The 14,523-nt window shown below is 40.2% G+C and overlaps 1 protein-coding gene across 1 annotated transcript in view; it reads right to left on the reverse strand.

The window, feature by feature from the left end:
* LOC122435699 (heparan-sulfate 6-O-sulfotransferase 2-like) overlaps window positions 1-11,071 on the reverse strand; it is an 87,808-nt gene extending 76,737 nt beyond the window's left edge. The window contains exons 1-2 of the mRNA XM_043459830.1: window positions 11,067-11,071; window positions 8,327-8,359 (exon numbers count right to left, since the gene is read on the reverse strand). Coding sequence (XP_043315765.1) covers window positions 8,327-8,359; window positions 11,067-11,071 — 38 coding nt within the window. The remainder of the gene's footprint in view (window positions 1-8,326; window positions 8,360-11,066) is intronic.
* Between the last annotated feature and the right edge of the window lie 3,452 nt (window positions 11,072-14,523).

Consider the following 14,523-nt stretch of genomic DNA (forward strand, 5'->3'; position numbering starts at 1 on the left):
GTAAACGGTGCCCCATGGCAAGCAAAAATCAAGTTGGAAATTGTAAAAGCCATAAGAAAAAGACCAACGTGCTACCAAATGCCATTCACACATGCTGTCTGGCATACCCATGGCCAAAAATCTGAAAGTTGAAAAGTTTTCAAACTGCATCAGGCCTTGATAATTCCAGTGTCTGGCTGACGAGGTGATGCTGAGCTGTCCAGAAAAATCAGTGCAGTAAATTGGATGCTGAGCCAATGAAAGTGAAGGGACAGGAAGCCCCATGGTGCCATGGTGACAGTCATTTTTTTCCTAGGCGCAATTTTAGGATTTCAAATAAAGGCTATTTGCCAAACAGGAAATATTTCAACTTTGGAAGGGGAATAGAAATAATCTAGTAATTCCTACCTTGTGAAATAGTGTTCTCCATTTTATGTGCTCATAAGATCTTCTATGATATATAGTTGTGCTACAAATGCTCTGGACAAAGCAGTGAGACCAAACTAGTGGAAAATATTGCACGCAAAAAAGCAGCCCACCTAGAAGAGTGTAATAGAAAGATAAGGCAGGGGCAACAAACACAGCTGGAAAGGATTCAAAGCACTGAGAACCTAAATTAAAAGACATTTAACTCTTTTGATGGAGAAAGGGCTAGAGCTATAATTAAGAGTGAGCATTAAAGAAATAATGTATATATAAAAAAAGAAATGATGTATACATTTAACTGTGGAGCCCCAGTCTATAGCCCTGTCTTCATTTATTTCAACTGAATCTTGCATTGCAGGCTCTTTTTCCAATCCAGCTACTCTCCCCTCTTGGTGACCTTGGACTATCAGCTGCCCCAAAGCCTCCAAAATACATGCACTTCACCTATTGCTAAGGGATTTTGCCTACTTTCATTGATAAAATTCTTTGAGAATAATGAATTACAAATGCTGTGAACAAAAATAGCACCAAGAATTAAATAGCAAAAGTAAGCAGACAAGCAAGCATAATTCCCAGGTAGCATAGGTAATTCCAAGTCAAGGAACAGGATGGGATGCAGTTGACCTGAACTGTAGTCCTGAGTCTGCCACAAACTAGCTGGGTGTGCTTAGATAGGTCATTGTCTTGGTGAGGATCTATTACCTCATCGGCACAACCTCACAGGCTTTTAAATGAGAGCCATGCAGGCGCTCCCTGTGCTGTCTCCCTCATCTCTTTCCTTAAGCCCAATTCTTCTTCAATGTCAATATCCTGTGAGAGTAGATCAGAGATGTACTTCTTTGGGGTCTCTAATCCCTCTTGGATCTTCTTCTTCAGACTCTCTGACCACAAAATCATGCCCGGCTTTTCTCTGGAAAAGAGTGAATTCCTAAAATCTAATCATGGAGCTGATTCTTATATTTATTTTACTTTCTAAAAGATGTTTTGGGTGCAGACCATTTCTAAAGTCTTTATTGAATTTGTGACAACATTGCTTTTGTTTTATGTTTTGGTTTCTTCACAGAGAGGCATGTGGGATGTCAGCTCCCCGACCAGGGATCAAACCCACACCCCTGACACTGGGAAGCCTTAACCACTACACCACCAGGGAAGTCCCTGATTCTTGTGTCTAGAACATTGCAGGTATCTGAAATTATGGAACAGCGGTAACATAGAAGGGCACAGCAAGTGTATTTCAGATGTTGGTGACTTTCTAGCTCTTCCTCTTCTAGTTGTCCAAGCCCACCTTTCCTGCTTCCCCATCTTCTCCCACAAAGCCTGGTGCAGCAGATGTAGGGAAGGTGTGAGGAAGTTAGGGAAAGCTACCTTTCCAACTTCAACTTTGGTTCCTAACTGGGCTTTGGTGAGGTGCTGAGGCAGACAGCACCGCCATGGCTGCAAGAATCCTGAGTGGCCCTCTAAGAGTTAAGACGCTTCTCTTGGCACCTGACACCTAAGAGGGCAATGCCTACGCCATGTCATTGTGAAGCCAACTTAGAATACCTTCCTTCATTTTAGTAGTATTTGGTTCTTCTTGAAGATTTCCTGTGGGCAATCTGAAAAGAGTGAATTTTCAGATATTCCCACAAGAAGTTGACAGTTGCATCTGTGGTGTTGCATTGTTGCCCTGGCTAGTGGAGGTTAAAACAAGAAGCAACGTTTTAACTTCTCATGACATTTATAAGAATTGTAAAGCTGGCTTTTGCTAGAAAACTTATGCTTAATCTAAGCAGTTCTGATATACTGGAAAATGTTTCTACACATCCACTTTACAAAATTAAACAGAATGTTGGAAAGAGATCTTGGACCACGTCTCTGAAAACAACTAATTGTACCACTTTAGAGCTAAAAGAACCAGGGATCATCTACTTTGAACACTGCTTTTATACATGAAGATACAGGCTCAGAGAAAGGAAGTGCCATTGGCTAAGGTCCTATAGCAGTGAGACACTGGTCTTCCAATTCTCAATTCAGGGCTCTTGCCACTACAGAAATGGGCAAAACCAAATGCCGCCACAATTACTAGCCTTTCATGCCCGTGTTTTTCTTTCAAAAGCTAGTTTGTCTTGAGTAACAAAAATGCTGTGAGTAATCAAGAGAAATATCCCTAAGGATTAATAGACCTATTCACATTCTATGACAGGAAGTAGGTGGATCTGCCAAATTCTAATGCTGAAGAAGAAAAGAAGAGTACGGAACAGAAGTTTAATAAGGAGCACACTCTGGGTTATACTTCAGGACGAACTAAGGGGAGGCGGTCCTAATGATAGAGCAGTGAGAAGCAGAAAAATGAGAATTGGTACTGAAACCAGGAAAGTATGAAATAGAGGAAACCAAAGGTCCCAGGCAAAGTGTTAGCGAAATCTGTATGAAACCTATAAAAGCAAAGAGCAAAATCACCTTGATCACTCTCCATCCATCCAATCATTCTCTGTCCACTTTTTTTTTTCATGACATTTATCACTCTCTGAGATTAGTTTGTTCATTTACTTATACATTGTTTATTTTCTATTTCCCTCTAATATGTGTGCACACTCCCATTCATGTACACTCACATCCCTTAAGAAACACAAGAGGAGAAACCTTGCATGTTTCATTGTCCCCAGTGCCTAGAACAGTGCGTGGAACATAGTAAGTGCTCAGTAGATACATTTTGAATGAATCAATAGAAGTTAGACTACAACTGATGAAAGCTGTGAGAATAAAGACATCCAAGATTATAAATTCAAGGATGTTTTGACTATTCTTACTTTCAGTCAGAATAAGAGAAGTACATCAACATCTCTAGCTCATTTAGGGCAAGAGAAATAGGAATTTTGATCAATACATGCACCATTATCATGAGAGCTTTTGTGCCATGGAGGTCATAAAGGGGGTGCTGGCACAATAAAAGGGAAATGGTGCCATCCGCATATCCATAGTAGGACTTTTGGGGCCTCAAGTTTGGTTTGCAAGATTACAAATGCAATGAGGAATCTCTGGGACCTGAGGGTAACCTTGAAGTGGACTTTGAAATAAACAGCTGGGACTGACAATACTTGATACAAGACTTGCAAACAAAGGGCCATGCCAAATTTCTAAAGAAGAAGCTGGTGTGCACCCAGGAAGGCAAGGGACTCACCCAGTTTTCTAGACCATTACAATTTGGAGGGTCTAATGACCTTTGCATATTCCATAGGTAGTAATTCAACTGGGGGGACTGTACTTAATTTGGGGAATGGGGGAATGAGGTCACCTTCCTTCATAAGGAATATTGTTTCCAGTGGTAAAGTTATAAGCTAGGTCTGTAGTTTCTGTAAGAATATCTTATTTACAAAGAATTGTTCTAACAATAATATGCAGCAATACTATTAACCAAGATTTGTGTATCTCTTTGCTCTAATTAAGTTTTAGGTCAGACATAATTATTCTTACTCTGGCCTAAAACACTGAGAGCCAACTTGAAATGTAAAAACCAAAGTAATTCAATATTTACTAAATTTAAAGGAAGTAAAATAAAATTGAAGTAAAAGTAAAATAAATTTGAATTTATGCACATTCTTTTCCCACTTTAGCAGTGGCTTTATTTCCCTTAAGTTCCTCTTTTGTCATTATGATTTTCAGCAAGATTATAGTCTTTGAATGACTTGTCATATGCTACAGATATTTCAAGACCAAATTAAACTCTCAATGCACTTGCATATAACTAAAGAAAACTGTATTAGACACTTAAGGACAAAGACACTACACATTCTGTATTGACAGCCCATTGTTCCACAGAAAGCATGGCATCTGGAAGGTGTCCAGTAAATATCTGCAGAATAAATAAAAGAAAAAAAATCGATCTACCATGCGATAGAATTATTTTCACACATTCAAAATGTCAGGCATGTCTGACCCAGCCTGTGTGTATGTGTCTACACACACAGTGCTCTCAAAATTCCCACATGTTCATCCTTCAGGATGAAGGCATTATCTTTCCTCTGGGCACGTATGTTTGTATAACAAAACACTGCAGCAAGATTCACCGTACAGACTGTCCCAAGAAAGATCATTTTAATTAACCTTTCCTCAAACATACCAAACTACCAACACTTAAAAATTGATCTCAATTTTCACTTAGGAGAACTGTTTCTTCTCCCTGGAAAATATATACCTTTAAAAGTTTCAATTGCCAATTTATATCTCCAGTTCATAATCAAAGAAATTCACAATTGACTTGTCATGCTTTCCCTGGAATCTCAGTGTGAACCACTTTCTTAACTTAGACTACTTTTACTTCTGCTCAGATGAATGCTCAGAACGTCTTCCTTGTTTTTGACCCTTAATACTTCTCGAAGCTAGATTCCCCCATCTGCATTCCTGAGGCAGGATGACAAAAGCCAGACTACACTTCAGCCTCCTAGGATATCCTGCCCTGGAGATGCTCAGCAAGCAATTGGAAATTGGAGCTAGCCTGGAGCTCCGGAATAAGTTAAGGGGAGGTCAATTTGGGAATCATTAGTGTAGAGGTGAAAGGTGAAGCTATGTCAGGAGATGAAATTACCCAGAATGAGCACACAGCAAGAGAAGAGAAGCAGATCAATGACAGGACCTTGGGAATTGCTCCACTGAAAGGAGCGGGGTGGGAGCGGGGAGAGGCTGGGTGTGTGTGTGCGTGCATGTGTGTGCACACGCTCATATGTGTAAAAGAGATCCAATCAAGGAAACTTAAGAAGTGTTGAGAAGAAGACAGGAGGTGAGCCAAGATAAATTAGGAATGCTTTCAAACAAGAGAAGATGTGTAAAAGTTCCAAAATCACCAAAAAGAGTTCAAGAACACTAAAGCTGGAGGAGCCAGTGGATTTTTAAACATGTCACAGATAATCTTGGAAAGCAGTCTTCTGGGTGCCATCCTTGTGAAATCCGTGTGATCATATGCTGATGTGTACAGGTGCATATGCGTGTGCGCCAAACCATCACAAGATGAAATATAAGTGTTGCATGAGACTGGTACTAGGTGTGCGAGACAATCGTGGTACTAACCATTACCACTTATTGACTGTTTACTATATGCTGGGAGCAGTGCTAAGCACTTGATATGCATGATCTCAATTCAATCCTCACAACAACCCTGTAAGGTGTTTACATGTGAAGATACAAAGTCCGCAGAGGCTAAAAAAATGACTCAAGGTCACAGTGCTAGAAAGTGACAGGCAGCACCAGGATTGGACCCAAGAACATTTTGACTCTAAAAGCCCATACTCTGTCACTGAAGAAACACTTCCATATGCTGACATTAGTGACATCATCCGTGTATGAGGGGAAGAGAGCTGGTACATCAGTTGAGCGTCTCCTATTGACAAAAGTACTTTGACAAAACATCTCCTTTCACCCATATACCATCAACATCATGGCTATGTTTAGGTTAACTTTATGAAGGAACATTTAAAGAAATCGGATTCATTTTTTGGAAAAGAAGCCGGAGTTGTATAATTTCAAAACAACTGGTTATCATTCAAATGTATTTACTACAATAGCTCCCAAGGGTTTGAAAGTTTTTTTAAAAAAGTGTGGCATCATTGATTTGGTGGTTGTTATTGATATTCAAATCACTGTCTATCAAACTCATCTGAAAAGTGAGGGAATTTGATAGGGTAATCTTAAAGGCCTCCTCCAGTCTTGACTTCTTATGATTCTCATACACAGGTCGAATGCCAATCATTTTAAAGGTACAAAATATGAAGCAGAATGGAAAAGCAGCAGCAGAACTGGTTTGCGTGTCAGCATCCTTTTATTCCTTAAATTTATAGAGGCATACTGTTAAAATATTATTTAAAAATCAGTCTTTGGTTGTTCAAGGCATTGCTTGTGAACTTAAGTAGAAACTTGGAAACTCCATCACAAAATGATACCCTGAAAATCCAGGAAAATAATTTTCTTGCAGCCAACTGCAGACCTTATAATACAGCTGGCTATAGAAAAAGAGAGAGACAGAGAGAGAGAGAGTTGCAAACACTCTGGCAGTTAATGTTTTTGCTGCCTATAGAAACACAAATGAGGTTCTGGTCTGAAACAATTAGCCTTGCTGTTAATTGTGCATGTGTGTGGCAATAATGCAAGGCATTTGGGATGGCTCCCACTGATTGTTCCCTTCTTTCTCTGGATTAGAAAATCCATTCAGACAACTAAATAATAGCAAGCATTTATGCAAATTGTTAATTATTAGGCAGAGATAATCATAATCTTGTATATTTATAAAACTGAATATACAATGGGGATTACCAAATGAATTGTTGCTTTATTTTACTAGTGGTCGAAAAACATGCTAGATTTGCAAATAGTTTTCATACATCATTCAGTCCACCAGAATTAAAAATGGCTCCCATGGATGTTTACCAAAGCTGATTCTCTTCCATATCACCATCTGTGTTCTTCTCTTCCTTTCTCACAAACTAAAAGCAGGTAAATTATTCTGACAATAGTTTCTGGTCAAACTACTCAGCCCCATAATAAAAATAAAGAATAACTCATGACTTGTTTTGTTATATAGCAAGCCTATTAAGACAGAGATGATTCTATCATGGAGCAAAATTTAAAACAAAAATAAAACAAAATTTGTAACATTTTCCCTGTGAAAGCAATTATAGGGATAATAGTCTTTAGGTTAATTGGCTATTATCTTAATGGTCACCCACTCTGTTTTATTTGATAGATGAGGAAGTCAAGGCTCACAGCAGACATAGGAATTGAGCAAAGTCACTCCACTAGTTAGTAGCAAAACGTAGTACTGTTGCCACCATGATACACCCAATCCATGATGCTCAAATGCCCTCCTGTACTAATATTGTGTGATTAGGTGTCTATACCATTTATCTCAATGAACTATAACCTGACTATGGAATTAAACCCTGAATTTATGCTTCTTAGATGTCAAATAAATCCATTGAGACCCTAATGGGAATATGGAAACCCAGCTCCTGAAAGCCAAACTGGGTATCTAAGATATGGTCAACCCACTCTATTTCAGTGAGTCTTCTCTCGTAGAGGAATCCAAAGGCTATAACCTTTGGTCTTCTTAACTTATCTGGCTAGAGAACAAATAATATAGATGGGTAGGAAGAGAAAGTAGAGACACTGGTAAATCTTTCTGGAGCCAATAAGCCTAGAATAGGCCAAATACAGTACTGGTGAGCAGGATGATCTTAGAAAACCAGGTGCCAAGCTAGGAGAGCCACATTTACAAAATGGCTGATAATTCTCCCAGCCTCCTCAGCACTGACGGCATTTTGACGGCACAGCTCGCAGGAACAGTCATTGCCTGGAAAGACACTATTCTGTCGCATTCTCAACAGCCCGACCCCAGAGTTAGAAACTTTCCTGTGTTTGATTAGACTTGCAGAGTTCATGTCACAAAGGTCCCTAGCCTATGGGGTTACGCTACCTTGCAAGTCTACATATGTACATACTTTATAAGCCCTGATACTTTCAAATAATTCATCTCCCTTCAATAAAATGCTGAGCTAGTTGTTTCATAAACCACCATCCAGCTGAGTGACAGGCAGGTGCACCTGAAGCGCTGTGGAGAACGCTTTGTTGGTGGTGGGGTGGGGTCTTCATAACAGAACACTCCACAGTGTCTTCCAATTTCAGCAAAAAGGAAAAGAAGCTAGTGACCTACTGCCCGACTGGGATGCTGGCCCTGAACTTTCGCCCCACTTCTGAACTAGGTCATCTTTCAGACCTGAGACTACATGCCTGGGTCATTTCAGCTATTTTAAACTAAAAAAGAAACCTGGAAAGAATCTATCCAAGTGGAAACCTAACTATTTATTGTATGGAAATTAAACTGATGGGCAATGGCAGAGTCTATGTATTCTAGCTCACCTGGGTTCAGTTAAACTCAAAATCCATTGTCACTTACCTTGCTGCATCTAGAATCTGAAAAATCCTCCACCTGTTAAAGGAACAGTAAAACCAGGTGCTAGCAAGAGCTTGATAAGAGAGGAATTAAAATAATAAAAGTTTTCCATTTTGCTTTGATCACATTTTTTTTCAGCTTTCCAAACCTTAAGGCAACAGCTCATGGATGGCTCCCTAATTCTGTTCCCCACTAGTTCCTCTCATGTAGTGGGGAGATTATGAATCAGAGGGCTAAAAGGGACAGGGCAGCGCTGAAAGTCAAACCTCTGAAGGGCTATGGGCTGAGAATGAAAGATCCACCATTCAGTCATAACTAATTCCACTCCCCCTCACACAGGCAATGGCAATCTAAGCAAAAAACCAAAGTCAATAAACCAAAACCAAGACCATACCAAACCAAGCACTGTGGCATCAGTAAAACAGAAATGCCTGATTGAAAGGACCTAGGGGGAATTTACATGGATTTTTCATATTATCAAGGATATATGAAACATAAATAACAAAAAGAAATGAAAGAATGATTAGACTTTGTGGATGTTCTTCCAACCGATGAAAATTCAAAGCACACAGAAAATGATACATAAATCATCACTAGTTCCTTCCACCCAAATGCAAGACATCCATCAATGTAAGCAATGTCTCTCCTTTTAAAAAAATACTCAGTTGCTTCCATATTATATCTTGAGTCACAAAATACTAATTCTACTATGTGGATTTCTGATATTGGCAGGACTGGGAAGTTGTCCATGGGACAATCTCTAACTTGAGAGTTCAAATGGGCTCAGATAGTTTTTGTTTTATATTAAGCAAAGGATATTATAATATGCTAATACTTTTGTGCCCATAGTGAGTTATATAGCCTGGACATTTTCTTTGGAGGAGTATTTCTTTACATTAAATATGTCTTGAGGTTTTAGAGGTGAGTTAAGAGAGATTTTCATAGCATGGCTAGCAGACATAGCAATATGCCTTGCATCATTGTTTGAAGAACAACATATGGCTCTTTTATCATCAGCTCTTGGCATGACTAAGGCCCCCTTCCCTGGTTCTGTGAGTTGTGAAGCCTGGTGGAGAAGCAAATGTGATGAAAACAAAAGTAATGTAGTTAGTGACATCAGATCTGTTAGACAAAATACCTACATTAGCTGACTTACCATCCAGGGCCCAATGTGATCCTCTTCCATTCCAGCCACCAGAAAGAAGTAATCTAGAAAGTTCTGGCCTACCACAAGACTTAATTTCCCTACACAGTGAACAAAGGCTACTATCTCTTCCACTGCACTCAGCCTCATGAACAAAAAATAATACAACTTTGGGTGAAAAATAAAAATAATAATAACAACATGAAAACATAAAGTTGTATGTTGAATATTCGTGCTAGAAAGTTCTGAAGTCTAATATGTAGCACTTTCCAAAACTCTAATTTTATTTTTTCAGCATTAATAGAAATCCTCAAATAATATAAGTATGTACATAATTAGTGTTATGGGGACCAGATCAAATTTAACTTTAACCAGGGGAACTACTGCCTCTTGAGATTTTTTTAAAAATGTCTTTGTAAGCTTCTCAACTGTCTATTAAAATTTGCCTAGGGATTACACGGAGAAGACTTTTGGAAGTGCATTGTCTTACCTGGGAATTCAGGTTGCCAGAGGTAGATTATTCAGTGGTGATCCAGGAAGATGTTATAGGTGCACCAATCAAAAGGGTGGACAGTCAACAGAAGTGAATCAAAAGCCAGGGGGAGAAAGATAAAAAGGAGAGACATACTGATTAGAAAAAGTGAATTAACATGAGGAAACCATTTTACACACACACACACACACACACACACACACACACTTTGGGAAGGTTCTTACATGGAATCTTTTTTAAAAGACCTTTTAATAAAGTGAAAGGATAATTATGTAATGTGACATTGTTTTTGCTGTTGTGTAGTCACTCGGTCATATCTGACTCTTCGTGACCCCATGGACTGTAGCCCGCCAGGCTCCTCTGTCCATGGAATTCTCCAGGCAAGAACACTGGAGTGGGTTGCCATTTCCTTCTCCAGGGGATCTTCCCATCTGAGGGATCAAACCTGCGTTTCTTGCATTTCTTGCACTGGCAGGCAAATTCTTTATCACTGAGCCACCAGGAAAGCCCCATGTAATCTGATAGCGGTACTAATTATCACTACAACAGCAATCCTATTACAATATACAAGTGTATCAAATTAACACATTGTACACCGGAAATTTACAGTGTTATATGTCAAATATATTCAGTTAAAAAGCACCCCCACAAAATATCTATCATTTATTATGTAACAGGCATCGTTAGAGGCACGTAAGGATGCAGCAGTGAGTAAAACAGACACAAATCTCTGCCTTCACAGAGTTTACAGTCTTGTGAAAGATTTTTCCTTACACCATCTGTTTGGAGCAGAGCTCCCACAGAAATATACTGTCTGTTACTAACTCTAAGAAAACATCTCTTCTCATTTTATTTATGTCTTTATGTATGAACACAACCACTGGCATCTGATTCCACATCTGGATTGGAAAGGCTTATTATTCTGATTGGAAGAGACGTGATTGCTTTTCACCAGTTCTCCATGTGGAAAGTCCCTCCCCAAGGCTGTTAAGTCAAGTTTCTTTTCAATGAGGGCATTTGCTGTTCACAGAACTCCAAGTGTATATACCTTGAAATCCTATGAAAACAGGAAGTCTCTAGAGGGCAGTTTTATAATACTGGGGTACCGCATCCTGGCAGAGTTTTTTCTCTAACACTCTGAGACTGGACTCAGCATCCTTCAGCAAGCCACCTCCTGGGGAAAGCAACAGCAAGTGGTGACAAAAGGGCCTGTGGGGCTCACGCCCATGACCCAGACACTGGCTGGAGAAGAAGCAAGAAGAGTAACCCTCCTCTGGGCCAAGGTTCAAGATGGAAGTAAACATACCTCAGTGACAGCTACTACCTAAAAGTCAAAATAGCAGGGAAAGGAAAAGACGAAAATGAAGGGAACACATGTTGATATATATCAATGGAAAATGGGAATTGAGGGGTTGACACAGGAGCCCCAAACTCTAGACGGGGATTTTTGCTAACAAGAAACCTCAAATGATGACACCTACCCCCTGGCATTTACATTCAGAACGAAAAGTGAAGCTATCTGAGCACAGGGAACTATATCCAATATCCTGGGGTAAACCATAATAGAAAAGAATATTTAAAAGAATGCATATATATGTATAACTGAATCACTTTGCTATACACCAGAAATTAACGCAACATTGTAAATCAACTATAGTTAAATTTTAAAAAGTGAAACTATCTATTCACTTTGATATTAAGGATCCAAATTAAGATGTAGGAGAAACAGGATGATGTAAAAATCCAAGACCCTTTGCCTAAAAATTGGTATTCCTGGTTTCTAATCCAGTTTTACCAATGACTCATTTGATCTTGGGCAAATTCTCTTCTCCAGTCTCAGGGAGTCATACGAAAAGAAGGATTTTCACAAGGTGGTTTCTAAAAATCCTCCAGTTCCAGGATTTTTGTAATTCTCTAATAGGTTTGCCTTTCATTTTGGTGCCAAGTTAGTTAGAAGAACAGCAATCTCTAGTCATTTTCTCTGTACAACATGCCATTAGCAGTTCAGAGAGCCCAGAGCCCCACAGTCTGAGCTTATGAGTAGAGGAAAACATGGCCAAAACAATAATAGCCAAGTTGAAATGCAGCCGATCATCATTCTGTCCAGGAAAACAGCTTTGTTTATTTGAAACAGAGAATGGCTGGTTCTCTAGGATGGAAAAGTTACACAAGTAAACTTAATTGAGAATAACAGGGAAAATCTAATTGATAAACAACTGATTCCCCCTCCCCTTTTCTCTTTCTGCTCATGCAGCTGCTCCATCTGCCAAGAGCCTAGGATGTTGCTGATTGCTGTCAATCAACACGGACCGCCACAGCCACACACTCACAGATAAAGGCTTTCATGAATGCTCAGATTTGCAAAGGGTGGTTAAAACCAAACAAAAAAACCTACCAACACTGTCTTGGTCTGATTGCTAATCTGTGGCAGACAATACCCCATGGGAACCAATTACTGACCACTGTTCGTTCCAGAGCTACCAAGCCAACAGCACATTCAAGCTCTCTGATTTGTGACCTTGGATTGCTTTGCTCCCACACCCGGAGCTGCTGTGCCCCTGATACCCCCACCTTCTCACCATGTAAGATGCCCTTCCACTCTTGTCTTGGTCTGATCTAATACACTGCTGCTCAGTTACCGGCCAACTCGTTATTGTATCTCCGACCACATCCTCATTTGATCTCTGAAGGCCAAATACAGTACATCCTAGTGAAAAAGTTTTCTGCATGTTGAACCTGGTCCCCTAAATGGGAAGGCGTCCCATGCACAGAAAGTCTCCAGGTGAACGATTCATTTTTTATTTTGTTTTCAAATTTTATATTTTTATAAATATATTTATATATATTCAAAATTTATATTTTATATATTTGCTAATTATCATTAGGTATTTTAAAATTTTATTGAAATATAGATTTCCAATATTGTATTCGTTTCAGGTATACCGCAAAGTGATTTAGTTATACATATACATATGTGTATATAAATGGCAGCTGCTCTGTGACCCCTTTAAGCCCACTCTCCAAAGGGGAAGATGGCTCTTGGGTTCCCTATCTGCAGTGAGGATGTTGGACTAGGGGCTTACCCAAAGGCCGTTGTTCATTAGAACATTTTAAGACTTTATAATGAATCTGACTCAGTCTGGAACCTATGAATAGAGTCTGGGTTCTGAACCAACTGAGGCTGAAAGAAACACTCTTGCATTGCTCTAAGAGACTTTGGGGGCCAAAGGCTGAGTGGACAAGTTTGTCTTCAGTGGCCCACTCTTTCAATTATGTCTCCAGACCTCCCTTGGGTCTTCAGGGAACTGCACTTGCACATGATTGTGACCTTCTGGCCAGTGCCCAGCATGTAAATTAGGTGTGACTGGGCTTCCCTTGTGACGCAGCTGGTAAAGAATTCACCTGCAATGCAGGAGACCTGAGTTGAATCCTTGGGTTGGGAAGATTCCCCTGGAGAAGGGAAAGGCTACCCACTCCAGTATTCTGGCCTGGAGAATTCCATGGACTGTATAGTACATGGAGTAAAAGAGAGTCGGACACAACTGAGTGACGTTTTTTTTAAACTGAATGTAATAAGCCAGTTTGGGGGGAACTACTGATGGCTGAATTGCGGTCACTCTCTGAGGGTGTATTTGGACTGGGTGGTCACACCTCAAAGAATGACCAATATGGGCAGATCAGCTGCTCTGGGCTGTCAGCTCCTTCTAGTACCATCTCTATCAACAGCATGGAGTCATTCTCTAACCCAAGGTGGGATTCAGAATTCAGGTGGCTGCTATAAACAAGTGGTTTCAAAGGTCTTTCTATCACCACCGATCAATCAATCACAGTCTCTGAGGGGTGATCTTTTATTTAGTCTTTGGATTATCTTTCATTTAGTTAATTTTTTGGATGATCTTTTAGAGATCATTAGTGTTGCAGTTAATGCTGCTACACAACCTTCTTGACCCCCGAGTCTCTGAAGACTTGCTGCAGATCACAGAACACCTTAGTGGCAAGGCTAAGACCTGACCCCAGATCTACAGGTCCCCTTCCCTGCTGGTGTACTACCCACCCCGCATCCACCATCAGGCAAGCAGGTATCTGTGCCTCCACATACAGCCACATACCCCTTCGGAGCAAGTCAAAGGGCAAGGGCTGCAAAAGACTGGGAAAATAGCCCTAACAGACCCCCAAGAATTTCAATTCTTCCTTTCTAGTAGCTATGAAATTGTAAACACATTTTCCTAAGCTGCTCTCTCAGGCTGTTTTCTGCCTACACGCACATTGACTACATCACGTGGTAACAATCAGCGATTCCTCTGTCCTTTCCCTTGTGAGAAATAATGCCCAGTGCCTGGGCTCCGTATTGCCAAAACACCAAGCACAAAGTGGATCTGATGAGGAAGATGACTACAGTCTTTTTCAGAGTGTTTTCTTATCTGTTGGCGAGACAGGCAATGCTCTCAGTCGCAGAGGTCTTCCCTAAGCTGTTTGTTGTCAGCTATCTTTATAGCAACGGCTCTGTCCGCTCACCCCGACCCCTGTCCCTCAGTTTTTAGTAAAATCCTCCCATTTTGGCAT

Source organism: Cervus canadensis, chromosome X (assembly GCF_019320065.1).
Source record: "Cervus canadensis isolate Bull #8, Minnesota chromosome X, ASM1932006v1, whole genome shotgun sequence".
NCBI classification, from domain to species: Eukaryota; Metazoa; Chordata; class Mammalia; order Artiodactyla; family Cervidae; genus Cervus; species Cervus canadensis.